At 36.7% G+C, this 26,450-nt stretch overlaps 1 protein-coding gene across 2 annotated transcripts in view; it reads right to left on the reverse strand.

Annotated features, from left to right (window-relative positions):
- Positions 1–1,384: 1,384 nt before the first annotated feature.
- LOC126483945 (mitochondrial coenzyme A transporter SLC25A42) overlaps positions 1,385–26,450 on the reverse strand; it is a 224,642-nt gene continuing 199,576 nt past the window's right edge. Inside the window, exons 7-10 of one of the 2 annotated variants that reach the window (XR_007587792.1) lie at positions 18,477–18,654; positions 9,736–9,903; positions 2,560–2,653; positions 1,385–1,926 (exon numbers count right to left, since the gene is read on the reverse strand). Coding sequence is in view for 1 of the 2 variants with exons in the window: in XM_050107240.1 (XP_049963197.1) it covers positions 9,762–9,903; positions 18,477–18,654 (320 nt within the window). In the remaining variant the exon portion in view is untranslated. The remainder of the gene's footprint in view (positions 1,927–2,559; positions 2,654–9,735; positions 9,904–18,476; positions 18,655–26,450) is intronic. The other variant, XM_050107240.1, reaches the window with a different exon arrangement.

Genomic DNA, 26,450 nt, shown 5'->3' on the forward strand with positions numbered 1-26,450 from the left:
ACAAGAATTCTTCGAAGGAAAGAAAAGAAAATCATAAGAGTCTGAACAATTGTGGCACATCTAAATGGAACATTTTGTCACGTAAAAGTAAAACTTTAAGCAGTTGTCCAGTTTTTTGCACATTTCATATGTTAAAGAAATTCCACAGCATCCACAGTCTGTGGCAACAGTTCTTGTTTGCATAGTGATGCATCTCCTAACCACTTCCAAATATTTCATAGTTCTTCCAATGGCAAGTTCTTCAACATGTAAATCATGCACGTTGTTTTTCAGTTTTCAATATTAATATATCAAAAACATATACCCCACATCAAAGTATTTTCTGGGACATTCACAAAATATTGCAAGGCCCACAATTTCCTCTTCAGTGTCATTAATGTATACTGTAACTATTGTGTTCAGTACAGCACTCTCTTACTCCAAACAAATCTTGCAGTTCAAGTGAAAACAAATTATACAGTTCAAATAAAGCAATCAAATTTTTCTCATGTGCATGGCACTGCACATCTACCAGATTACCTATGTGCTATTTGCTATGCATTGACAGCCGAGGCCGCCCCCGATGTGTAACTCACCCTATTGATAGTTCCCCATGATGTCCGAGCTTGTTATCCTCAGACACTTGGAACATCACAGAATCACTATATCAGAAACATACTTACATTCCCAAGAGTTTCATTAACCATGCTTAATCAGAAATGCATTGAGAAGTTAAGAGTTTCTTGAGACATGTACTCTTGTTTCGTGTTTCTACCATATACTCTTCATACTACTGTATTCATCTTCTCACCAACAGTAATTTCAATCCACGTATATCACCTCCACCATGATAAAAAAAATTGCACTTCCCTAAACGCTTTCTACTTGTGACAGAGACAATGATACTTTCATTTTGGCTTTCTTGTTTGGCAGATGAATACAGCTTTTTGTTTAGTGTTTTGCTTTTTACTGTTCCTTAATATGATTTTTGTCTGCCTCTGCCTCATCGTAATTAATTTAACACTATACAATTAAGAGTATTCTCATTCTATATAGAGGAGGTACTACCAATTTTGAACTGTTTCACAGTAACACACAAGTCAAGGTAAGACTTTTCTTCTGAATGACAAGCTGCTCCTTGTGAAAGGTTACAAATTTAACTGTGTAAGTGACCATGAATATAGAATTTTCATCCCTTCCGTGCTCAATTTTTCAATCAGACTTTTCCTATTTCTCCATATTACGCATTTTTTAATAAGAAGTAATCGGTAAAAAAATTATGGCCAACAACAGATCTTAAGACTTTCATTTAAAGTGGCTATGTTCATCTTTGTTTTAACAGCTTTCAAGCAAAATTTTCCTTTTTATATGGGAATTTGATGGCATCCAGAATAAACAACACTACTGACAAGTTACATACACAACTTTGTGGGATCTTTTTTCTGCATTAGACATTCAGTTTAATTGACATTTTAACAGTAGACTTTTATAAAAATCAACAAAATTAATATACAAAATACTATAACAATAATATACATTTGGTTTGTTCCAGGCACTGACACATACAATTTCCTTCACCTTCACAGCAAGTTGATAGAAATACTTTGAGACAATGGAAACTGTCACTTTCAATTACTTTTATGTTTTAGTTTGATTATATTCCCATGAATGATACTGTAAGCACGATTTCAGAGCATGTTAGTTCCACGGCTATTAACATTTCTGAAACTCCCAGCATTTTCTCCCTTCATAATTTATCTTATAATGGCACAACTCTCAAGACTAGTGTGCTTGTGTTTTGTGACCTTTGTATGCAGCAATAAAAAATTGTCAGAAGCATATCAAACATTTTCATGCACAGTTTTAGTCTGTTATGAACCAGCATAGAGCAATATTTGCTATCTATGTGTTTTCAGCTGTAAAAATATTCAGGCCTCAACACAGCATCTGAAAGAAGAGGATAAGACGTGTCAAATCAACAGTAAGTTAATTATTTTTATATATTTTTTGCAGTGGTTGCACTCAAAAACAGGAATTCGTGAGATATAAAAAACAAAAAGTTTATACCTATATTTATATTACTTCCTTTATTGTGGTACTGACAATTATGTTGCAGTCTACTTTATTTAATTAACATAAGCAAATTTTCATGCTGTGAATCATTTAAAATCTCTTCACCATAGGAAATCACTAGTAACAGGGGCCACTTTCCTCTGACAATTTACACAATCATGTATCTCAACTCCTCACACTTAATTCACATTCCCATAAAGTTTATCAAAATGTATACTGTATACTGATGATCTTTAATTACGTGAAATGTTGAATACTAAATTTTGGAATAGATTATGTACTGCTTCTCAGATAAATCATCAGAATTTACATGTATAATCCAATTCTGTATAAAAAAATGCAGTTTTTATATATATATATATATATATATATATATATATATATATATATATATATATATATATATATATATATATATGACACTAAAAATTACAACTAATCCCTTTCACATGCATTATACATTGTCTTTCTGGTCACCTGCATTAGTAGAATAAGAATAACAAATACCTTAACACAGGGATCAGCAATGTACTGCATGTAGGTCACATTTTCCCCCACAAGGTGTTTACGGATGGCCTGCCAATCAGTTTACTTATACACACTAAAACAGGTAATAAACAACTTCTGAGACTATAGCGTCTTATAAATTATGTAAATGAAAGTATTAAAATCTTAACAGAAAGCTAAAATAATTAGAGCACCGGGAACAGAAACACATGCAATGGATTGTCAATGGAAACACATTACTTTCAAACATGTACGTATTTCATTGTAAATATGTAAATAATTAAAGAGTAAAGGAGACCACTCATTCTATAACAGAACCATTGATTCATTGACAGACACACACAAAAAGAGAGAAATTGCTAACTTATGGAATAAAAGCTCAGCAAATGATTATTTCTGAAAGTTAGGAAGTTCTCTCTCTCTTTTGTGTGTGCCTGTGACAACTCAATAACTCTGCTACTTGGTAAGTGTTCTTCACTCATGAATTATTTGCATATTGGCACAACTATCCTTATTAGTTCACTGGATAAAGGTCATTTTATGAGCAAGTTTAAGGAAAAAATAACAAGTCATTAAATATTAAAAAATTATTTTTCCTGATGTTCCCCTACAATAGATTATTTCAATTGTAATGTGAAATATTAACTTCCAGGGCTTCTTTATATATTTATTATTATATATCTCCAGTTTGTATTATCAGTATTGTAGCTTCATTCATGGAGGACACAATTCTCATTGTTTAACAGAAATGACAAATGAGAAAAGAGATCTATCTGTTTTGAACATTCTGTTAATTTATTCAGTTGTTAATATATATATATATATATATATAGGCAGAATTTTACTTCATGACTCCATCTTCAAATCTTTCAAACGGTAAACTTGACACTGAGCCATGATTAGAACAGTTTCAACCAAGGAGGTACTAGTTCAGTGAATCACTACTGCCTTGCCTTTACACAAATTTTAGAACATCTTACATCCAGAATAGCTTTCAGGAACTGTCTGTGCTATACTGACTTATCCATTGCCAAATCACAGGCACTTAAGTCCTTCCAGTGTAGTGGCATCAGCATTATTCTAGTAAGGGAAAGTCTTCACCTCTCCACCAGTTCTCTCAGAATTCTTAATCTCATGAGTGAATTTTGAATATAGCACCAGTAATAGGATATAGTAAGCCATCTAGAAGGCAATGCTTTCAAAATATAACACACATTATTGTATACAAAACTTTTCAGACTATGACAAGAGCTCCAAGATAAGGACAGGAAATCAGCTTTTGTGACATAAATTATGGCAGTGTGTGATATCATTGCAATGTTGCACAATTCCCAGTAATTTTATACTTCATCTGTCCCCTGTTCTTACTTTTTTTTGTTTAGGAACCCTAATATATACTGTGAAATATGTTATAGTCAACTATGTGTTTCCTACTGCCTTGTGCCACTGCTGAGCTTGGAACAAACTCAAGGGGATTTACACTCTTACAACAATGCCCAGGTGGACAGTGCAGCCCATTGTACTTCGAGCATGGGTGAGATAAAGCCCAGGTAAAGTGCTCACCAGTGATGTAGTAGGGTGCAGCAGTTGGTATTCAAACACCCCGACTAGAAGCAGATACCAATACCTTGTCACATATCACCACTCTATAGCGGACATTTCTCCCAGCTTTCTCTGTTCCTGTAACATGAATCTGGTATCCCAAGCCACTAGAGTACGCCATTCTATCACCACAATATTACCAATACTAATGTATCAACAACAATGACAATAATTTTGTTTCATTAACAAATTTGTTTTGACAGTAACACTTAGAAGTAAATGTTTTCTCATCAGCCCAGTTGCATTTTATATTTCTGTCAAACAATGGAAAATCTGGGATGGAATGTAACAATACAAGAGAAGGAAAGTTGCTACTCACCATATAGCAGAGATGCTGAGCTGTGATAGGCACAATAAAAAGATTCACACAATCATAGCTTTCGGTCATTAAGGCCTTTGTCAGCAGTAGACACACACACACACACACACACACACACACACACACACACACACAGTCTCAGAGAGCTGAAACTACACTGCGAGCAGCAGCTCCAGTGCATGATGGGAGTGGCAACTGGGTGGAGGGTAAGCAGGAGGCTGGGGCAAGAGAGGGAGGGATAGTACGGTGGGAGTGGCGGACAGTGTAGTGTTGCAGTTTAGATGGAGAGTAGGAGAGAAGATGTGGAGGGAGGAGGGGGTAAGTAGCGGAAAGGAGAGAAATAAAAATAAAAAAAATTAAAAGACTGGAATGGGAACAGGGAGGGGGCTGGATGGGTGAGGACGGTGACTAATAACGGTTGAGGCCAGGAGGGTTACGGGAATGCAGGATGTATTGCAGGGAAAGTTCCCACCTGCGCAATTCAGTAAAGCTGGTTTGGTGGGAAGGATCCATATGGCACAGGCTGTGAAGCAGACACTGAGATGAGGGGTATCAAGTTTGGCAGCGTGTTCAGCCACAGGGTGGTCCACTTGTTTTTTGGCCACAGTTTGTCAGTGGCCATTCATGCGGACAGACAGCTTGTTGGTTGTCATGCCTACATAGAATGCAGCACAGTGGTTGATAACATGGCTAGTTTCACAGGTAGGCCCGCCTTTGATGTGATAGGTAATGTTAGTGACCGGACTGGAGTAGGTGGTGGTAGGAGGATGTATGGGACAGGTCTTGCACCTAGGTCAATTACAGGAGTACGAGCCACGAGGTAAGGGATTGGGAGCAGGGGTTGTGTAAGGATGGACGAGTATATTGAGTAGATTCGGTGGACGGCGGAATACCACGGTAGGAGGGGTGGGAAGGATAGTGGGTAGGACATTTCATATTTCAGGGCATGATGAGAGGTAATCAAAACACAGGCGGAGAATGTAATTCAGTTGCTCCAGTCCCAGATGGTACTGAGTTACGAGGGTAATGCTCCTCTCTGGCCGGAGTGGGACATTGGGAGGTGGTGGGAGACTGGAAAGATAAGGCACGGGAGATTTGTTTTTGTACAAGGATGGGAGGATAATTACGGTCAGTGAAGACTTCAGTGAGACTTGCAGTATATTTTAAGAGGGACTGCTCGTCACTGCAGATGCAATGGCGACGGGTGGCTAGGCTGTACGGAAGGGATTTCTTGGTATGAAACAGGTGGCAGCTGTTGAAGTGGAGGTATTGTGGAGGTATTGCTGGTGGTTAGTAGGTTTGATATGGACGGTGGTACTGATGTAGCCATCTCTGAGGCAGAGGTTAACATCTAAGAAGGTGGCTTGTTGGGTTGAGTAGGACCAAATGAAGCAAATGGGGGAGATGTTGTTGAGGTTCTGGAGGAATGTGAATAAGGTGTCCTCACCTTCAATCCAGATAGCAAAGATGTCATCAATGAGTCTGAACCAGGTGAGGGGTTTAGGATTCTGGGTTTTAGGAAGGATTCCTATAGATGGTCCATGAATATGTTAGCATAGGATGGTGCCATGCAGGTGCCCATAGCCGTGCCGCGGATTTGTTTGTAGGTAATGCCTTCAAAGGAGAAGTAATTGTGGGTGAGGATATAGTTGGTCATGAAGACTAGGAAGGATGTGGTTGGTTTGGAATCCATAGGGCATCTGGAAAGGTAGTGTTCGATAGCAGTAAGGCCATGGGCATTAGGAATGTTAGTGTACAGGGAGGTGGCATCAATAGTGACGAGCAGGGCACCGTGTGATAAAGGGAGAGGAACTGTGGAGAGTTGGTCAAGTAAATGATTGGTATCTTTAACATAGGAGGATAGGTTCCGGGTAATAGGTTGAAGGTCTTGGTCTATGGGAGCAGAGATTCTCTCAGTGGGGGCACAGTAACCGGCCACAATGGGGCGTCCTGGGTGGTTGGGTTTATGGACTTTAGGAAGCATGTAGAAGGTGGGAGTGTGGGGAGGGGTAGGCGTAAGTAGAGAGATGGACTCTGGGGAGAGGTTCTGGGATGGGCCTAAGGATTTGAGTAGTGACTGGAGATCCTGCTGGATTGCTGGAATGGGATCACTGTGGCATGGTTTGTAGGTGGAAGTATCTGACAGCTGATGGAGTCCTTCTGCCACGTAATCCTTGCGGTTCAAAACTGTGGTGTTGGAGCCTTTGTCTGCAGGTAGGATTATAAGATTGGGATCAGTTTTTACATGGTGGACTGTGGTTCTTTCTGCGGATGTAAGGTTAGTTATATCACTTATATTTCTGTCAGTTGTAGATAGAACTTAAATTTAATGCTAACATTGTAACATGTGTAAAAGTGGCTAGAATACTGCAACTGTTGGTGCTACTGCAGCTATGATGATTACTTTTGTCACTAATATGAAAATTATTTCCAAGAACCTTGTGTACATATGTAGCGATGTCTCAGGGTGATTCAGTGTTTTGTTTCTTGATAGCACAGTTTTGCATGCATTGCTGTAGCACATAGGTACATTCTGGACAATGACTACTAGCTTCTCACATAGTTTCTGGGTTGTGGAGTGCGAATGAAAATGAATAGTGTAAATAATTTACAAGGTACAAACTTTTCCCACATTTCTGAAGAGGACAAGCTTGCTGTAAAGTGACTAGGATAAATATTGTGAAAAATATTAGTATAGGACAGAAAATTGACAGTTTAAGAGAGCACTTAAAGCAAATATTTATATAAAAATAGTGATTCATTATGTGGCTATGAAGTTAAAAACTCATTATTCTGTTTCCCATGCCTCTTGCCTTATGGGGAACTCTTGTGAACAAAAGTGAGAGTTATGGACCAAAATCATCTGAATACTGAGGTGAAGAATCATGAATATTCAGCTGTTCACCTGAAAAATTATTTAGGGCTGGCACTTTTTGGAACTGTCATTGTATCAGAACAACTGGATAATGTGTATAGAAGAATAATTGCAGAGAAACTGAATTGTCATCAAACCCTGGAGTTTTCAGAGAACAGCACATTTTAGCACTAAAATGGATGCAGTATAAAGACCATTTGGATAAGGCATCTGTTTTCAAAGGAGCATCCGAAACAATTCAAAATGAACTTTTGCAAATTATGTTGGAGGAATACCAAGAAGAAATTTCACCACAAAGAATGGAATCAGAATTTTTAGGCATTATAGCAGACCAGTCTAGTGGTACATCAAGTGTGTTTCAGATGGTTGTTGTATACCATTACATATTAAGATATAAACCAATAGAACTGTTCTGGAGTTTCCTATCTTCTTCCAGACATGATACACAGACGTTGGCTGTGAGTTTGTTAGAAGAATTAGACAAGCAAAAAGTAAATAAGACTCCCCAAAAAATTATTGCACAGACCTGTGATGAGGTACCTGTTATGGCTGGTTCCTCTGGTGGTGTACAAGCTACTGTGGACAAAAATTTATTCTAATGCAAAATATGTACTTTGCTACATCCATCAAGTTAATCTTATAATGATCAAGATGGCACCAATCAATTGCAATATGACAATTCTTTTGAGTTTGAAGGGAATATGTGAATTCTTCTCAAAAAGCCAAGTGCAGTACCAACCCTTGATGAGGCAGTGGAAAACTATTTGCTTCGATCTTCCCTACTAGGTGGAATTTTCAGTCTCAGTTCATAACTACAATTCATGGCTACAAAATACATTACTGAATCTATGAATCACATACTGGAAGGTGACTCTGTAATGAGTGAAAGTACAATCTGTCAGGCTCTTGTTCATAAAAAAAGTTCTTTCCAGCTGCAGCATTAATTATTGGTTGTAATTCTTTGGGAAGTGTTAGCATTAGTCAAAGTTCTGTTTGGTCAGCTACATTATGGAGACATTAATGTGTACTCTGATCATTGGGCTATTTCAACATTTGAAATAAATTTTATCAAGTTCCAAGAAGAAACTGACATAGCCAGTGGTATTTAATCTACTGAGTCCTCAATGAAGGCCGTGCAGGGTAAAAAAAGAGCTCAATGAAGGAAAGGAAGTTGGACAAGACTTAATAGAAAACAGAAGCAAAGAAGGTGTGTGATGTGATGATTTCTGAGGGTAAATGATTGTTTTAGTTTCTCAGGTCCTCTTGTAGCTTCATCATTGTTTTTTCCAGGAAAGTTCCCCTTGCACAGTGCTAACATGTCAGTTTCCTGATGACACTTTAAAGAAAGTCTGTTCAGTGTATACATTTTTGGATAAGCTGAAAGTACATCATGAATGATCTTCTATTTACCTAACACAAGAATTTAGGCCATTGCTTAGTGCTGTAAGCTCAGCAGAGTTTATAGTAACTAAAAGCCTATGCGAGACCTTCACTGGGTGCTCTAAACTGCTGAAACTAATTCTCACAATTCCCACAATATTGGTCAAAGCAGAAAGCTGCTTTTCAACTTTGAAAAGAATAAAAATCATTCTTACACAGCTCTACAAGCCAGGGAAGATTGCTGACTTTGGCAGTGCTTTCCACTGAAAGTTATCTCGTGATGGAGATCACATATTTCAATCAGTGGGAGACTGACAAGTTTGCATCAATAAAAACAGGAGGGCAAATTTTCAATAAAAGTGATATAAGAATAAATGCACTTATAATGTACAATTTGTCTCGTATTTCCGGCCTTTTAAATGACAAATATATTTCAGTTCTATTAGGAATGTAGCTCATTTTGTAACAATAATAAATCTGGAATGATATTTCCCACAGACGTCTCTCAGTCATAGATATGTCACTACCTTGTAACAGGATCATTCATTGGATCTAAAAAACTGAATTTTGTGACCTTCACACACACCATGGTTTCTGAGTGTGTGTGTACATCATAGTATATGTTGGGTAGCCGGGCACCAAGATAAAGAATGTTCTCCCTTTTAAGAGTATCATATAAAAATGCAACATTGAAATTTTGGTGCAATGCCCAACTTAGGATACTCCTAGCCACCACTTTCATCCATATAGTTTCCAATCCCTATATTTTGTCTAAGAAATAGATGAGTTTTTAAAAATTGTCCCTCAGTTTTGAACAGTAAGATCCACCAGTCAACCTTGTAACTGCATGTCTCCCCCCCCCCCCCCCCTCCCCGTCCCCCCCTTCCTTACGTAATTTAAACCAGCAAAAAGACTCATTTAATTCTATTTCATTTGTGTTGATTGTAGTATTACAGTCAACAAAGTTTTCATATATTACAACTTTAATTTTTATGCTTACCTGCTTGTCATCCAAGTTTTAATGTTTCATCTATGTCTAATTAGCAATAATTGCTTCAGAAAATCCTTTGCTGAATCGTAGGTAGCAAAACTTATTCCTACGGCAACAGGTCCTTTGATCCAGTTCATACTTAGCCCCTTGAAAAAACCCTGGCGTATTCCCTCTTCCCTGTAAAATAATGGAAACAATATTCACTTGAAAAATTAAGGTAATGTTTGCAGAATTATTTGTGATCTATGCTACAATAGATAAAGAAAAGATCTGGTCAGGGCTGACCAATGGAATCATAAAGAAGGAAACTGAAGGACCGGTTTTTGCTGCACATGAACAAGCCATGTGAACTAATCCAACACAATCAGATCTGGGAAACCAGAGAAGACTTAAGAGTGCAGACTCTGCAAATAAGCTGATGAAACAACTGATCGTATCTTGAGTTGTTGCAAAAAAAGACCACTTAGACTAATTACAAGCACCAGCAAAATTATGTAGCATGAATGATCCACTGGAAATTATGTGATAATATCCATCTGGTGGTGACAAGGAACACGTCGGGCCACAAACCAGAAGCTGTGAAAAACAAACATGTTAAATTATTGTGGAACTTCCAACTTCCGACATATTAAATGCTGGAATGCCCTAAATTCTGGAACACAATACTCCAGACATCACAACTGTGGAAAAAGAGAAAGTGTGGATCACAGATATTGCTATCGCAGGTTATGGCATAATTGATGAGGGGGGGGGGGGACCACCTGCAAACTTGCCATATATGGGAAACTGAAATACATCAACTCAGGTGTAAACCAGTGGAAGTGGTTCCAGTGGTTCTTGGCACACAGGGAGCACTACCACAAGATCTTCATGGGCACTTTAAAACCGCTGACATTGATAAAATATCTGTGTACCATTTACAAAAATCACTTTATTGGGAACTCCATGACTTGTCCGCCATTGCAGTTCCAGCCACTTGGGAAGTGGCAGACTAGTGATAGAACTCTTAGTGAACTCATTTGCTGCATTAACTGTTCTGTTTCAAAGCTTGAAATTTCATGACAACATGACTAAACAATACCGAAGATTGTCTCTGATATGGGTCTCATATTCATGAATTTTCCCATACAAGAACATTTATGACACACACAATGCAATTTAAGAAAGAAAGCACTAGTATTTTTTTCCAAGGTATAAACTATAAACAGAAAAATTGTAACTAAGCCTTAAATAAAGCATTTTGGAATAAATTGACAAGGACACATCAAATTTATAAGTTCTGTTGTCAGTTCTGTAGGTACAGAATTAAAGAGGCAATGTAGCTAACAGAAAATGTAGATAATGCACTGGTAGGGTAAGAGTTCTAGTGGAATTCTCTGTTTCAGATCACTATTTTTCATTATACATCAGGGACCAAGGCTTTATGACAAAATACATGCTAGTCTGAACATATCCAGCAGAACTGCATTTAAGTGCAGGCTACCTAGTTTTTGTGCATAAAACTGTCTAAGTTGCTTAATATAAGTTTATATTTTTATTTATAACAATATATTTTTATTTATAACATCATTTTGGCTACTGCTGTCATCAAACCAGAACTTATAATTCATAAAACAATGTTCAGCGACACTGTTAGTTTTTAACTGATACTGACACTGAACCTTGTTTTACAAGTTCAAAGTTTGATGACAGCAGTAGCCAAAATCATGTTTTAATGTATTAAAATGATCTAGATGGTTTTATTCACAAAATATTCCCAGTGATCTTACACTCATAACTGAATTTACGTTGCAGCTTAAGGGGCTGCACAACAAATTATAAAAGAAGTCTGTTTTAATACTGTAGTTCAAGTCCACTTCATAATCACAAAAGACATTGATGTAATTATTTTTTGTATTATTTTGTTTGTTGTGAGAGACAAACTTTCAAGTCAACACAGGACATCACATAAAACATTTGCTGAAGGGTATATATTTAGGCCAACTCCAACTATACATAGCAAAAACAAAATGAAAAATTTATCTTATTGCTGAATGTCATGTCAGCAACTGCACAACATTTTCCTTAAATAAAGATGGATCAAAATCTTCACCACTACAGAGTCTGCAGCTGCGATGAAATTTTTTAAATGATTTTGTGACACTTTTAGCTGATTTTTCTTTATTTGAAATGTTAGGTGAAAGCATCACCAAATCATTCAAAAAATATAATAAAATTATCTAAATTTGTCAAAAATTTCTCAAGCAATTTGCATTGTCAGTATGATTTTATTTTATTTTTGTCATCTTTTGTAGTGTAATTAATTGTGCTTAATACACAATGCAGTGCTAACTTTGGACAATTGGTGAAGCAAGGAAAAAGCTAACATTTTAATGCTGGCCCTCTTTGATAAACTTTTGCACTGCCACTGATTACAAATTATCTAACAACTAAAACAAAAATGAACATTATCCTCATTAAAAATCTATCCTACTTTCTGATTAGCCAGCTTATTATTTGCCATTCTCATTATACCATATATTACTGCTGTGACGCATACAGCCCTTGGTATATTGAACTATGAACTTTACCTTTTCAGAATACTTTAAGGAAGTACATAAACATGTTCATCACACCTTTCCATTTCAGGTATGGAAAATTATATTCGAGAGATAAGATTAGATTAGTACTTGTTCCATACATCATGAATAGTCAGACTTTTGATGCTATTAGTTACGTGACCAAAGACTTTTGTGGCAGCATAATTTACCCCCTTCTGACCTAAAGTTAGATTTAACCTTGAGTAGTGAAGATCATCCTTTCTCCAAGTGTTCTAACCATCTACACTTCTATTACTTTTGAATTTGTTTGGATTGTCAATAACAAATTTCATAGGAGAATATACATATTGTGAGGCTACAGTGAAGACCTCTAGCTCTTTAAACAAGTGTTTGCAGGATGATCTTGGATGAGCTCCAGCAATTACTCTGATTACACACTTTTGTGCAATGAACACTCTTTTACTCAATGATGAGTTATCCCAGAATATGATGCTATACGAAAGTATAGAATGAAAATAAATGTGGTAAACTAATTTACTCAGATGTATATTGCCAAAATTTGCAAGACCCTAATAGCATAAGTAGCTGAACTCAAATGTTTCAGCAGATCTTCAGTGTGTTTTTTTCCAGTTCAACCCTTCATCAATGCATACACCAAGAAATTTGGAATATTCTACCGTAGCTACTGATTTCTGATTGAAGTCTATATTTATTAATGGTGTCATTCCATTTACTGTGTGGAACTGTATATACTGTGTTCTGTCAAAGTTTAATGAGAGCCCATTTGCAGAGAACCACTTAATGACTTTCTGAAAAACATCATTTACAATTTCATCACTTAATTCTTGTCTGTTGGGTGTGATAGCTACACTTGTGTCATTGGCAAAAAGTAGCAGCTTTGCATCTTCATGAATACAGAATGGCAAGTCATTAATATATATTAAGAACAGCAGAGGACTCAAGACTGAACCTTGCGGCACCCCATTCTTGATTGTTCCCAGTTTGAGAAATCACCAGTTTTTTGCATATTATGTGAACTGCTTATTTCAACTTTCTGCACTCTTCCAGTTAGGTATGATTTAAATCATTTGAGCACTGTCTCATTCATACCACAGTACTTGAGCTTATCTAGAAGTATTCCATGATTTACACAATCAAAAGCCTTTGATAGATCACAAAAAATCCCAACGGGTGACTTCCAGTTACTCAGAGCATTTAATATTTCATTAGTGAAAGTATATATTGCATTTTCCGTTGAAAAACATTCCTGGAAACCAAACTGACATTTTGTTAAAACTTTATTTTTGCAAAGGTGTGAAGCTACTCTACAATACATTACTTTTTCAAGAATTTTGGATACGGCAGTCCAAAGAGAGATTGGACGGTAGCTGTTGACATCAGACGTATCCCTTTTTTTATGCAGTGGTTTAATAACGGCATATTTCAGTCTATCTGGGAAAATACCCTGCTTCAGAGAGCTATTACATATGTGGGTAAGAATCCCACTTGTCTCTTGGGAACAAGCTTTTATTATCCTGCTGGAAATGCCATCAATTCCATATGAGCTTTTATTCTTGAGAGAGTTTATTATCTTCCTAGTTTCAGAAGGCGAGGTGGGTGGAATTTCAATTGTATCAAATGGTGTGGGTAAGGCCTCTTCCATTAACTGCCTTGCTTCTTCTAATGAACATTTAGATCCTATTTTCTCTACAACATTTAAAAAATGATTACTCAAAATGTTTTCGACTTCCGGCTTCTTGTTTGTCAAGTTTCCATTGGCTTTGATGGTAATGCCGTCATCCTGTACTCTTGGTTGCCCTGTCTCCCTTGTAATAATATTCCAAATTGTTTTGATTTTGTTATCAGAGGTATTAATCTCAGATATGATGCACATGCTTCTGGACTTCTTAATAACTTTTCTTAATGTAGCGCAGTAGTTTTTATAATATTTGGCTGTTTCTGGGTCATTACTCTTTCTTGTTGTTAGACACAGTTCCCTTTTGTGGTTACAAGATTTTTTATTCCTTTAGTAAGCCAAGGATTTTTGCATGGTTCCTTATAATTAGATTTAACTATTTTCTGGGGGAAACACTTCTCAAATTCTCTTACAAGTGTATCATGAAATACATTATATTTTAAATTAGCATCGGGTTCCTTATACACCTCATTCCAGTCTAACTGCTGAAGATTTTCTCTGAAATTTTTAATTGTTGAGTCATTAATTGAACACACAACTCTGGAGGGTAGTTATGAATTACTGAATGGAGCTATGTCATATACTGTAACTAGCTGAGCACCATGATCAGAAAGGCCATTCTCAACAGGACAAGAATTTAAGTTTTTAAACTTATCTTGGTCTATTAAGGTGTTATCTATCAATGTGCTGCTGTCCTTTACTACCTGAGTAGGAAAATTAATGATAGATGTCAAATTGAAAGAACCAAACAAGCCTTCCAGGTCATTCTTCCCATTAAACTCTTTCAGTGAATCAACAGTGAAGTCCCCACAAATAATACTTTGCTTTCCCCTATCTGACAATAGCACAACAAGGCATCCAAGTTTTCCAGGAATAAATGAAAGTTTCCTGAGGGGGACCTATATACTGTTACAATTATAAAAGAGCCCTCCTTCAGTTTAAGTTCACAGGCACATGCTTCTATTTGTTGCTCTAGACAAAACTTTTTTGTATCCAAGCTTTTTACACAGCGATACATTTTGACATATATGGCAACTACTCCTCTCACCTTATTCTCTCTACACATATGTGCAACTAGTTTATAACCACTGATATTTACCTTTTCCATATCAGACACAATGTGATGCTCAGACAGGCATAGTATATCTACTGCATAATCAGATTCAATGTCATCCAAACAAACCAGGAGCTCATCTACTTTATTCTTCAATCCCGGAATATTTTGGTGAAAAATGGTAACATTATTTTTTACTTTACTTTTGTGAGAATCTACTTTCTTCTTTAATCCACCAATATTTTGGTTAAATATGGGAACATTATTATTTACTTTCCTGTTGTGAGAATCTTGTAAGTTTTGGACCTCTTTAGCACCTACCTGCCTGAACTTCTCATTGGACACTGATATGAGTCTAAAAAGAGGTACATCCACGAGTACTAATGTCCCCTCCTATAGATTTCACTAGCAACCCTACCAGTTTATCCTTCCCTTTCCTATTGAGGTGTAGGCCATGCCTTGTGAAATCCCCCCTATAAATAGCCTCGACAGGAACCAATCCAATGTCTGGCAGAGTGGCCACCCTACACAACTGATCCAGCTCCATATTTACCCTCCTGACAGAGCGGTTCAACTGGGGCTGATCATGCCGCACGAAAGCAGGCACCAGCCCAACATTGGTATGGGTTGTTGCAGAGGCTATTTTCACCAGGTCACACTCAATACTGTAACCCTGATCCCTATCAATACTGTTTCCCACTCCACCCACTATCATCACATGATCCTGCTTTGAGAAACCCTTGCACAAGGAACCTATATCCTCTACCACCTGGCTAAGACATGCACTTGCCTTTGCCTTGAAAAAGTTTATGATCTGGTACCTGTCACCTAATTTTTCCTGCAAAATCTGGCCCACGCCTCTTCCATGGCTGCTACTTAGCAACATAAATTTCCTCTTACTTTCTACTTTTTTTGAAACAGTTGGTTTCCTAGTGAGATTCTGTTGCATCTACTTCTACTGGAGCCTCTTCCTTACTTAACTGTGGTAGCAAGGCAAATCTATTGGTTGTGCCAATTGGGAAACTGTCAGACACTGTCCTCTTTCTGCGGCCTCTGTTCCCAGCTACCACTTCCCACCACTGTTTATCCTCCTCCCCCCTTACCCTCTTCAGTTTCTCCCTTGCTCTGTCCAAATCAGCCTGAAGGGCTCTAATTTTCTCCTCCTGTTCAGCTATAATCCTATCTCTTGAGCAAACCCTGCAAGAGAATGGAAGAGTCTCGTTTGCTTCCCCAGTTCCCACGCCGCTACAATTTCCCCAATGAAACCACCTGTCACAACAGCAGCACAAAACCCCTGAACTAACTTTCCTACTGCAGCTTACACACTTAGTATCCATGGTAGTTTGGAAATTAGTTAAGAGATTTACTAAGTGATAATGATAATACATTAAATACAGATGCAAAAGGACATTAAATATGTTTTGGAAACTAATATGCAAGTAAACTATTACCAAATGCACTTAAATTTGTGGTATAATGCTAAATATGCACGATCAAAAATTAGGCATAAACAGCTGAATGTAACCAAAATGAACTTTTTGTGATTACTGGAAGAATACGCAAATAAAAGAAAAACCTTTAATGGAAAGCTCGAAGAGCATACTAATGAATGTATTTAATTAGTTAATCTATACCAAATGCACTTAAGATCGCGGTATAACACTAATTATGCACACTCGGAAAGTAAGGCAAAGTCACGAAATATAAACAGAACTAACTTTTCATGACTACTGCAACACTACGCAAATAAAAGAAAAACTTTTAATGGTGAGCTTGAACAGTACACTAGAGAACATATTTAATTAGTTAAAAGTGCTCAACTACAATTAACTACAACCTAAATTACTTATCTAACATGACAGCTCTGTCTCCATGCGTGAGGCCTTGTGCAGGGCTACCAACACCAATGAGACTACAGTCATGTGTGTGTGTGAGTTGCATTTGTGTGAGTGTGTATGTGTGTGTTTGTCATCTAATGATGTACAACCTCCTATATGCTCTGGCATGCCAGAGTTTTGCCCTTACAGTTCAGTATGACTGCCTGACAAGACTACTCGCATTTTGCCAACGGCAAATCAAAATTACCATCTCTTAACTCGTGGATATTTTGGGGTTTAATGATATACACCAATGATTTAACATGCTGCAAAGAAAAAAAATTGCAAAGGGCTAAGTCACATGATCATGATGGTCATTGTTGGTCAGTATTATGCAAGAAGAGGCAATTCTGAAACTGCCATGGAGTAACTTAATCATTTTAGCACCATCTTGCAGAAACCATAACTATTGAACATCAATTCCATTAAAACGAGGCCATTAATTTCTTATCACATGATATTTGTTTCCATTAACTGCTACAGCTTGTCCTGCTTCATGTGGAGGGGGGGAGGGGGGGGGGGGAGAATTGGGCTGACGATGCTGTCCACTGAAAAGCCACAGCAAGCTGTGACTCACTGTGGATGCATGTCCTCTCTTGAACCACAAAAAGATTCTCTGACCTCAGATACTGCACTGCTGTTTATTCATAAATCAATTTAAGTGGAAGTGCACCTTGTGACTAAAGATTATGTTCCTCACAAAGTCATTTCCTGAGAAACCATTCAACAAAATATCTCCTCCTCATTTTCAGCAGTTGTGTAAACTGGATTCTGTATGGGTGGTAATGTGAGATCATACCAGAGAATTCATCATACTGAAGAAAATTCTCTCCCAGATTCTTGGGAATGGGGAAGAACTGACTTCACTGGACTAACAGCCACATTGTCACAAGCTTTGACAACGTTTCACACAAATCTGCCAGAACGAATGTGCCCAGAACTCAATGTTCACTGTTGAAGTGGTTTCATTGTCTCACATTTGCTGCATAACTTTCTCTGTTCTGATAAAATGTTTTCACTATTAGTGCACAGTAGTGAATTTCTCCTTAGTTTGACACACAATGAAGATATACAAGAAATTCAGACTAAAGTAACAATTGGAATGTTTATGGAAATTGAAATGATACACAAATCACGGTCAAGAGACAAACAAAAGTATACTACGTGATTCAAAATCAGCTTGCATTTTGAAGGATGCAAATCTTGTTTCAAATTAAAAATTTCCATTTTGATTGCTGCTATGTATTCAAAGCGGACTAAAATATTGTTCATGTAATACTTTAAAAGCAATCAACTGCTGTTATGCAGATGTTCAATTGCTAAAATAGATATTGCAGGCAAAATTAAACTTAATATTGAAGAAGTAATTCATCAATGTCAGGTTAAACAAACAAACAAACAAAGAGCCACAAAACTGATTAAAATTACAGATTAACAGCATCTTTTTACCTGAAATATATTTTCAAGTAGTTTTAAGATGTGAGATACTATGAAAACTTCTGGCAATAAGACAGCCAACAAAAATATTCAGCAATGAATTACATTTGATTAAGTAAAATTAATAAAAACAGTTCTTTTGTCACCTGTATATTTTTTGGAGCGTTCCCAAAATTGTTTGATACTGAGTATTAGTTAATGAAGACGTCTGCATTCTTCTCCGAACAATGTCGAGTGGATATGACGACGACTGACCCAGCATTCCAGCAACTGCACCAAACAACAAGCTTGCTATGGCATTAGGACTGGAGCTGCCTGTATACTCTGAAATATAAAAATTACTGTACATATGATTTTTACTAACTATGTGACAACAACATACATCTTAGATAAAGCACTACTACTACTACTACTACCACTACCACCACCACTATTATTATTATTATTATTATTATTATTATTATTATTATTATTATCTTTCCTTTCTCAGACCTTAGGTCTGGTTCGGAATGAAAGTGACGCGGACCTTGATCAAGCGTCACTTCCTTTTAACTGTACGGTATATGTTACATTGCGTTTAGGAACTTTCGGGTAATTGAACATGTGTCAATAATTACGGATTTCTGAAGTTGTATATATAAGTTTGGATGTAGCTGTATTGCATTGATGTACTGGTGGATATTGCGTGGTATGACTCCTGTAGTTGAAAGTATAATTGGTATAATGTCAACTTTATCCTGATGCCACATGTCCTTGACTTCCTCAGCCAGTTGGATGTATTTTTCAATTTTTTTCTCCTGTTTTCTTCTGTATATTTGCTGTATTGGGTATGGATATTTCAATTAGTTGTGTTAATTTCTTCTTTTTATTGGTGAGTATGATGTCAGGTTTGTTATGTGGCATTGTTTTATCTGTTATAATGGTTCTGTTCCAGTATAATTTGTATTCATCATTCTCCAGTACATTTTGTGGTGTATACTTGTATGTAGGAACGTGTTGTTTTAAAAGTTTATGTTGTACGGCAAGCTGTTGATGCATTATTTTTGCGACGTTGTCATGTCTTCTGGGGTATTCTGTATTTGCTAGTATTGTACATCCGCTTGTGATGTGATCTACTGTTTCTATTTGTTGTTTGCAAAGTCTGCATTTATCTGTTGTGGTATTGGGATCTTTAATAATATGCTTTCTGTAATACCTGGTGTTTATTGTTTGATCCTGTATTGCAATCATGAATCCTTCTGTCTCACTGTATATATTGCCTTTTCTTAGCCATGTGTTGGATGCGTCTTGATCGATGTGTGGCTGTGTTAGATGATACGGGTGCTTGCCATGTAGTGTTTTCATTTTCCAATTTACTTTCTTCATGTCTGTTGATGTTATGTGATCTAAAGGGTTGTAGAAGTGGTTATGAAATTGCAGTGGTGTAGCCGATGTATTTATATGAGTGATTGCCTTATGTATTTTGCTAGTTTCTGCTCGTTCCAGAAAGTATTTTCTTAAATTGTCTACCTGTCCATAATGTAGGTTTTTTATGTCGATAAATCCCCTTCCTCCTTCCTTTCTGCTTAATGTGAATCTTTCTGTTGCTGAATGTATGTGATGTATTCTATATTTGTGGCATTGTGATCGTGTTAGTGTATTGAGTGCTTCTAGGTCTGTGTTACTCCATTTCACTACTCCAAATGAGTAGGTCAATATTGGTACGGCATAGGTACTCATAGCTTTTGTCTTGTTTCTTGCTGTCAATTCTGTTTTCAGTATTTTTGTTAGTCTTTGTCTATATTTTTCTTTTAGTTCTTCTTTGATATTTGTATTATCTATTCCTATTTTTTGTCTGTATCCTAGATATTTATAGGCATCCGTTTTTTCCATCGCTTCTATGCAGTCGCTGTGGTTATCCAATATGTAATCTTCTTGTTTAGTATGTTTTCCCTTGACTATGCTATTTTTCTTACATTTGTCTGTTCCAAAAGCCATACTTATATCATTGCTGAATCCTTCTGTTATCTTTAGTAATTGGTTGAGTTGTTGATTTGTTGCTGCCAGTAGTTTTAGATCATCCATGTATAGCAAATGTGTGATTTTGTGTGGGTATGTTCCAGTAATATTGTATCCATAATTTGTATTATTTAGCATGTTGGATAGTGGGTTCAGAGCAAGGCAGAACCAGAAAGGACTTAATGAGTCTCCTTGGTATATTCCACGCTTAATCTGTATTGGCTGTGATGTGATATTATTTGAATTTGTTTGGATATTAAGTGTGGTTTTCCAATTTTTCATTACTATGTTTAGGAACTGTATCAATTTAGGATCTACTTTGTATATTTCCAATATTTGTAGTAACCATGAGTGGGGTACACTATCAAAAGCTTTTTGGTAATCAATGTATGCGTAGTGTAGCGACCTTTGTTTAGTTTTAGCTTGATATGTCACCTCTGCATCTATTATCAGTTGCTCTTTACATCCTCGTGCTCCTTTGCAACAGCCTTTTTTTTCTTCATTTATAATTTTGTTCTGTGTTGTATGTGTCATTAATTTCTGTTTAATGACTGAAGTTAATATTTTGTATATTGTTGGTAGGCATGTTATGGGGCGATATTTAGCTGGGTTCGCTGTGTCTGCTTGATCTTTAGGTTTCAGATATGTTATTCCATGTGTAAGTGTATCAGGGAATGTGTATGGGTCTGCAATGTAACTTAAATAATTTAGGTAGATGTGAATGTGTTGAGGTGAACTTCTTTAACCAGAAATTTGCTATTTTGTCATTTCCAGGGGCTTTCCAATTGTGAGTAGAATTAATTGCTTGGGTGACTTCATGTTGCAAAATTATCACTTCAGGCATTTGTGGTATCATCTTGTATGTGTCTGTTTCTGCTTGTATCCACCGTGCATGCCTGTTATGTTGTACCGGGTTTGACCATATGTTGCTCCAGAAGTGTTCCATGTCTGTTATGTTTGGTGGATTGTTTATTTTAATGTGTGTGTTATCTATTGTCTGGTAAAATTTCTTTTGGTTTGTGTTGAATGTTTGGTTTTGTTTCCTTCTATTTTCACTTTTTTTGTATCTTCTGAGTCGTTTGGCTAATGCTTGTAATTTCTGCTTCTTTTCGTCTAATTGCTCTGTCGCTTCTTGTTGTGAGATTTTACCTAACCTTTTTCGTTTTTTTTCCGAGATTTCATTTCTTATAAATTGTGTTAGCTGTCCGATGTCTTTTCTCAGTTTTTCTATTTTGATCTGTAGCCTGTGTTGCCATGCTGGTTTTGTGGGTTTCTTCTGTGTGTTGGTTGGTTCTGATCTCTGCCTAGTGTGTATATTTAGTGTAGTGAGTCCTCCTATATAAACCAGTAGTTGTAACTCTTCCATAGTTGTATTTTCATTTATTTTGTTGTGTATGACTGTGTTGATACTTTTTATTGTTGTTTCGACTTGTGGGTTATTTGGTGGTCTACGCAAGAATGGTCTAATGTCTGTATTTGTGTCTTTGTATTCTATATATGTTAGCTGAAATTTTTCTTCTATATCTAACATCTGTGTCACTTCGTGTTCTATTTGTGCTTGTTCTGGTGGCTGTCTTAAGATTTCGTTTTCCTCTGATTGTTTAATTGGTGCATGTTGTTCTTTGTTTGTTTGCTCTGGGATGTTTGAGTCCATTACTGTATTTTCTTCTTCTTCTGATTGCACATTATTTTGTTCCAGTATTTGTTGTACTTCTTGTTTGATGTTTTCTAATTCTGACTGGGGTATCCTGTTATTTTTGATTATTACACGGATCTGATCAGCAAGTCGTTCTGTTAAAAATTTTAATTCTGGGTATTTGGTAATAAATGTTGTGTATACTTGTGATCTGTATCCAGTTGTGTTGGTTCCTAGGTTTGTTGCTTGGTAATAACAGAACATGAGGTGTCGATTAACTTCATCTGACCATCTCATCCTCTGTCTTTGTTTTCCTTCTAGGGTGGTTGCAGGAAGCATATCCTGCAAAACACCTCTATTTGGATTTAAATCATTTTCCAGTTGGCTAGCAGTGTCGTTACCATTGTGGGCGGGCATAGGGTTCAAGCGTCGTCCCCGACCATGACGGCGCTTGTCCGAGGCTTCTTTAGTTCTGTCCTGAACCAACTAATCACACTAAAAGGGGGGGTTAGCCCTATTAGTGGTTTGTTCTTTTCGTCGCCTTTTACGACTGGCAGAACATACCGGAGGCCTATTCTTTTCCCGGGCCTCCACGGGGATTATTATTATTATATTAGTTATATAAATAAGTTAATGTCTTCCCTTGCTTGAAAGAAATTAGTACTAGTGATAATCTCTATCTTAATTTCAATGAAAAATAATGGTTTTTCACCAATAATACATTTTCCCCTTTCCTTGATGGATTAAAATTTCAAATGGGCTAGCAGGTTATATAAAAGCAATGTATAAGCAAAGATAAAAATCAATTGTGTTGCCTAATTAGATTACTCCAGAACTGCTCTGTATCACTGCACTACCTATAGAATGATAAATGGTCATTGTTAGAGATAACTGTACTGTTACTCAGGCATTAGTACAGAAATCTACTCAAAATATGGATTTAGTCTATGTTTTCTATTACATAATTGAAATTAACATTAGAATTCATGACTCATTAGTACTAGACCATAACATCTGATTTGTGAAATACTTTCGTCTTTTGCTAATGAATGCTTGTTATAAAACTCTCCCTATCTTTAATCTTCCCCCCCCCCACCCCCCCCCCCCCCACCCACCTATTCCCTCTCAGTGTGGGGAGGTGTTAAGCAGAACACACATTTTGTTCCCTGAAGAGGGATGGGATGATGGGTGGTGGGTGGGGGGACACACTAATGAGGAAGAGTAAATCAGTTTTTTTGTCATGTCAACTTTATGAAATTTCACTTAGAACTTTTTATATGAACACATTGCTTGGCATCAGTTCTTCCCCAAAAATATACAAGTCCATTACAGTTAGAAGTCGCAAAAATGCATAAAATATTTCAGGTATTACTGGAAGCTTTAGATAGTTCTGTAATACTGATTTAATTAATTTATTCTGAAAGGTCGTTTCTTTCAAATGTTATCTCAAATAACACCTGCCGTTTCCCAAACAAGTTATTCACTTCAATCTGCATTTACATCTACACTCTGCAGACCACTGTTAAGCGCACAGCAGAGTGTACATCCCATTGCATTCATTATTAGTTTTTCCCCTTATTCAGTTTATGTATGGAGCGTGGGAACAACGATTTTTTTTAAATGCCTCCATGCATACTGTAATTAATCTGATTCATCATTTTGATGTATCTTTTTCACTGATACAGACCAATCCCCCCCTCCAGCCCCCCTTTCAGATGAAGTAATTCTGGCATACATATATAAATACACAGGCATCCCTTGCAGAGACTAGAAGTTTACAATCAGCAGTTACTCTGATCACACTCCTCACTATGGAACTTCGTCATGTCCAGGTAGGAAGTATAGTTATGTCTGTGCATGCAATCTTAAGTGAATTCTACTGTTCACTACTACCTGACAAGTAGAGATGATTTCAATCTGTTTTTAAAATTACTGTATTAGGCAGGACACTATTTTTATGGATGTACATTACAGCCCTTTTTATATAATGAAACATTTTCTTCTTACATTTTTTTTATCTAAATGGAAAACACATTTTATAAAACTTAGGCATGAGCAACAACCACTATTTACATTTCTGGTATTGCCCAGGTATGTGTTTATTTCCCCCCCCCCCCTCCCCCCCCCTCGACCACTTGCTCCTTCCCCTCTCCTATATCTCCTGCTGCCTCCTATCCCCTTCTCTTTCTATGTTATTGCCCCCACCCCAATAGGATGTTGCTGTTTCTTACCACCCCAATATTTCTTTCCAGATAGCAGGTAATATGTGTACCAAGTTTGGTTGAAATCAATCCAAGGGTTTTGGAGGAGCTTTATACCCATGGTTTTCTACAGCTCAATGCTTATGACGTCTTATCTCCTGAACTGTGTGTCGCACAACGATATTATTTTGCAAGTACATCCAATGGTGTATGTGGATACTGTCTGTGAAATGTGTTGCAAATAGAGTTAGTAGTAAAGACGTAATAAATGAAGAGGTCATGCCTGATGCAGCAGTTTTACTGTATGAACAGAAAAAATGTAAGCGGTAGTTTTTTTTTTTTTTGTTTACGCTGGGTGTCAAAGAGAGTTAGTTTAAAGGTTTGGAACTGCAACTTGTGCATCTGCAAGTCTGTACTAATATCCATACTCAGATCTCACTGACAGAACTTTCAGAAAATTGTACGAAGTTCAGTTCTATGCAAAGCTGATGGAGAGACTGAAATCTAACATCCAGTCTCTCATACATTCATGCTTTAGGACCATGCTACCAATTGGTTATACCAAATATTCAGAAATAGAGGGCCAACTGAAACTACTTTAGGCAAATGATACACCATGCTCCGATGTTTATACTATTAGACTTGACTTGAATACGTAGTGAATTAAGCCCATTTCCTTGCTCATGTTTATCACAAATCTCTCAAAACAAGAATAAAACAATGCATCCTCTAAACAACAGACATCCATAATGCCAGTCTGTTATAGAATGCCATAGCTTATCCTAGGCTATAACATTCTTTAAGGAAAAAAGCATGTGTGCAGAAACCACTACTCATATGAAATGCAGCTCTTTCTTTACACATGATGTATTACAAATAATAATTGTAGGTGGAAAGGTAGATTTCATCTTCTCAAATTTCTGAAAAGCGACTGACATCACATCACATTTGTAACTGATAAGCAAGAAGAGAATATATGGGCATCTTTTCACATCTGTTATTGTTTGAAAAATATGTCATATTCGATTGTGAGAGTTTACCAGTAATGAGAACAGTATCTTCTCAAGAAAGTGCCTAAGTAGGGCTATCATTATCAATAAATGTAAATAATTTATCATTTACTGTGAAGGAAGCAGAATTCTGGCTATAATTAGATCAAAATTAAAATGATGTGTACTTTGAAAATCAGCAAACTTGTGCTATTAACAAGACCTGGGCTGCAGCAATTATCAAGTTTCTCCAATTGCTTCAGCTTCATTGTTGAACATTATATTACCAAAATCAACATCACTAGGTTTTAAATACTTTTTATTCTGTATTACATATTGATTAAAGTACTTCTTCCGTTTCTGAATGAGGATAAACTGTCAAAGTACAAACGTCTGGTGTGAATAGTGACTACATTAACACATATTTCATTTTTTTTTAATTATTGACTTGAGCATCCACCAAATACAGTACTCTGAGGTCCTTCCTGTTCTCCATACAGCATTTGTAATGCCATGCAGCATCTACTGTGACATAGGGATGTCTACTGTGAACTCTCACACACTGTCCAAGGAGTAACTCAAACAATTGACCTATAAATAAGGTCTTTTAGGATTATTTTGGTCCTATTTAATTATTACTATTACTATGACTATAAAAACTATTGGTATACACACTATGACAGCACAGAAAATTTCACAGCTCTAATGTTCATGATAAAATATCTGAATTTAATTCAACTGCATTCTGTGCCCTTATAAGTGTCGGCAAACTGTTCACTGGCAATGATTTCATTTAAAGAAAGAAAAGTAGCTAAGGGACCACAATGAGTTATAGAACAATTTTAAATATAGATGTATTTCAGCTAATGCCTATAAATAACAGAAATAGCAAATCACAAGATTAGTGGCATAGCTTTGGAGCATGTGCACATAACTAGACCTAACATTAAAAGCAATATGACATGGAATGAGTGCATGAAATTCCTTGTAGTAAAGAAGGGGAGGATTCTGATAAAATGTACTACATTTGTTAAGCACATTCCAGAAAATATGTTAATGAAGCCTATTCCATAATACTGCTCCAATATTTAGGATAATTATCAAGTGGGCTTGTCAAAAGACGAAGGAGTCGAGAGACTTGCTGATTGGATCATGGAAGGCTGGTATAACAAATGGAAGTTTAAGTGCCAAAGGAAAAAAGGTAATGTTTACACAAAATTATGTTTTGTAAATGTGCAGAACTGCAATTCCAGGAAACATTTGCAACAATTCTGCTGAACAAGATAGAGCACAAAG

Source organism: Schistocerca serialis, chromosome 1 (genome assembly GCF_023864345.2).
Source record: "Schistocerca serialis cubense isolate TAMUIC-IGC-003099 chromosome 1, iqSchSeri2.2, whole genome shotgun sequence".
Lineage (NCBI taxonomy): Eukaryota > Metazoa > Arthropoda > Insecta > Orthoptera > Acrididae > Schistocerca > Schistocerca serialis.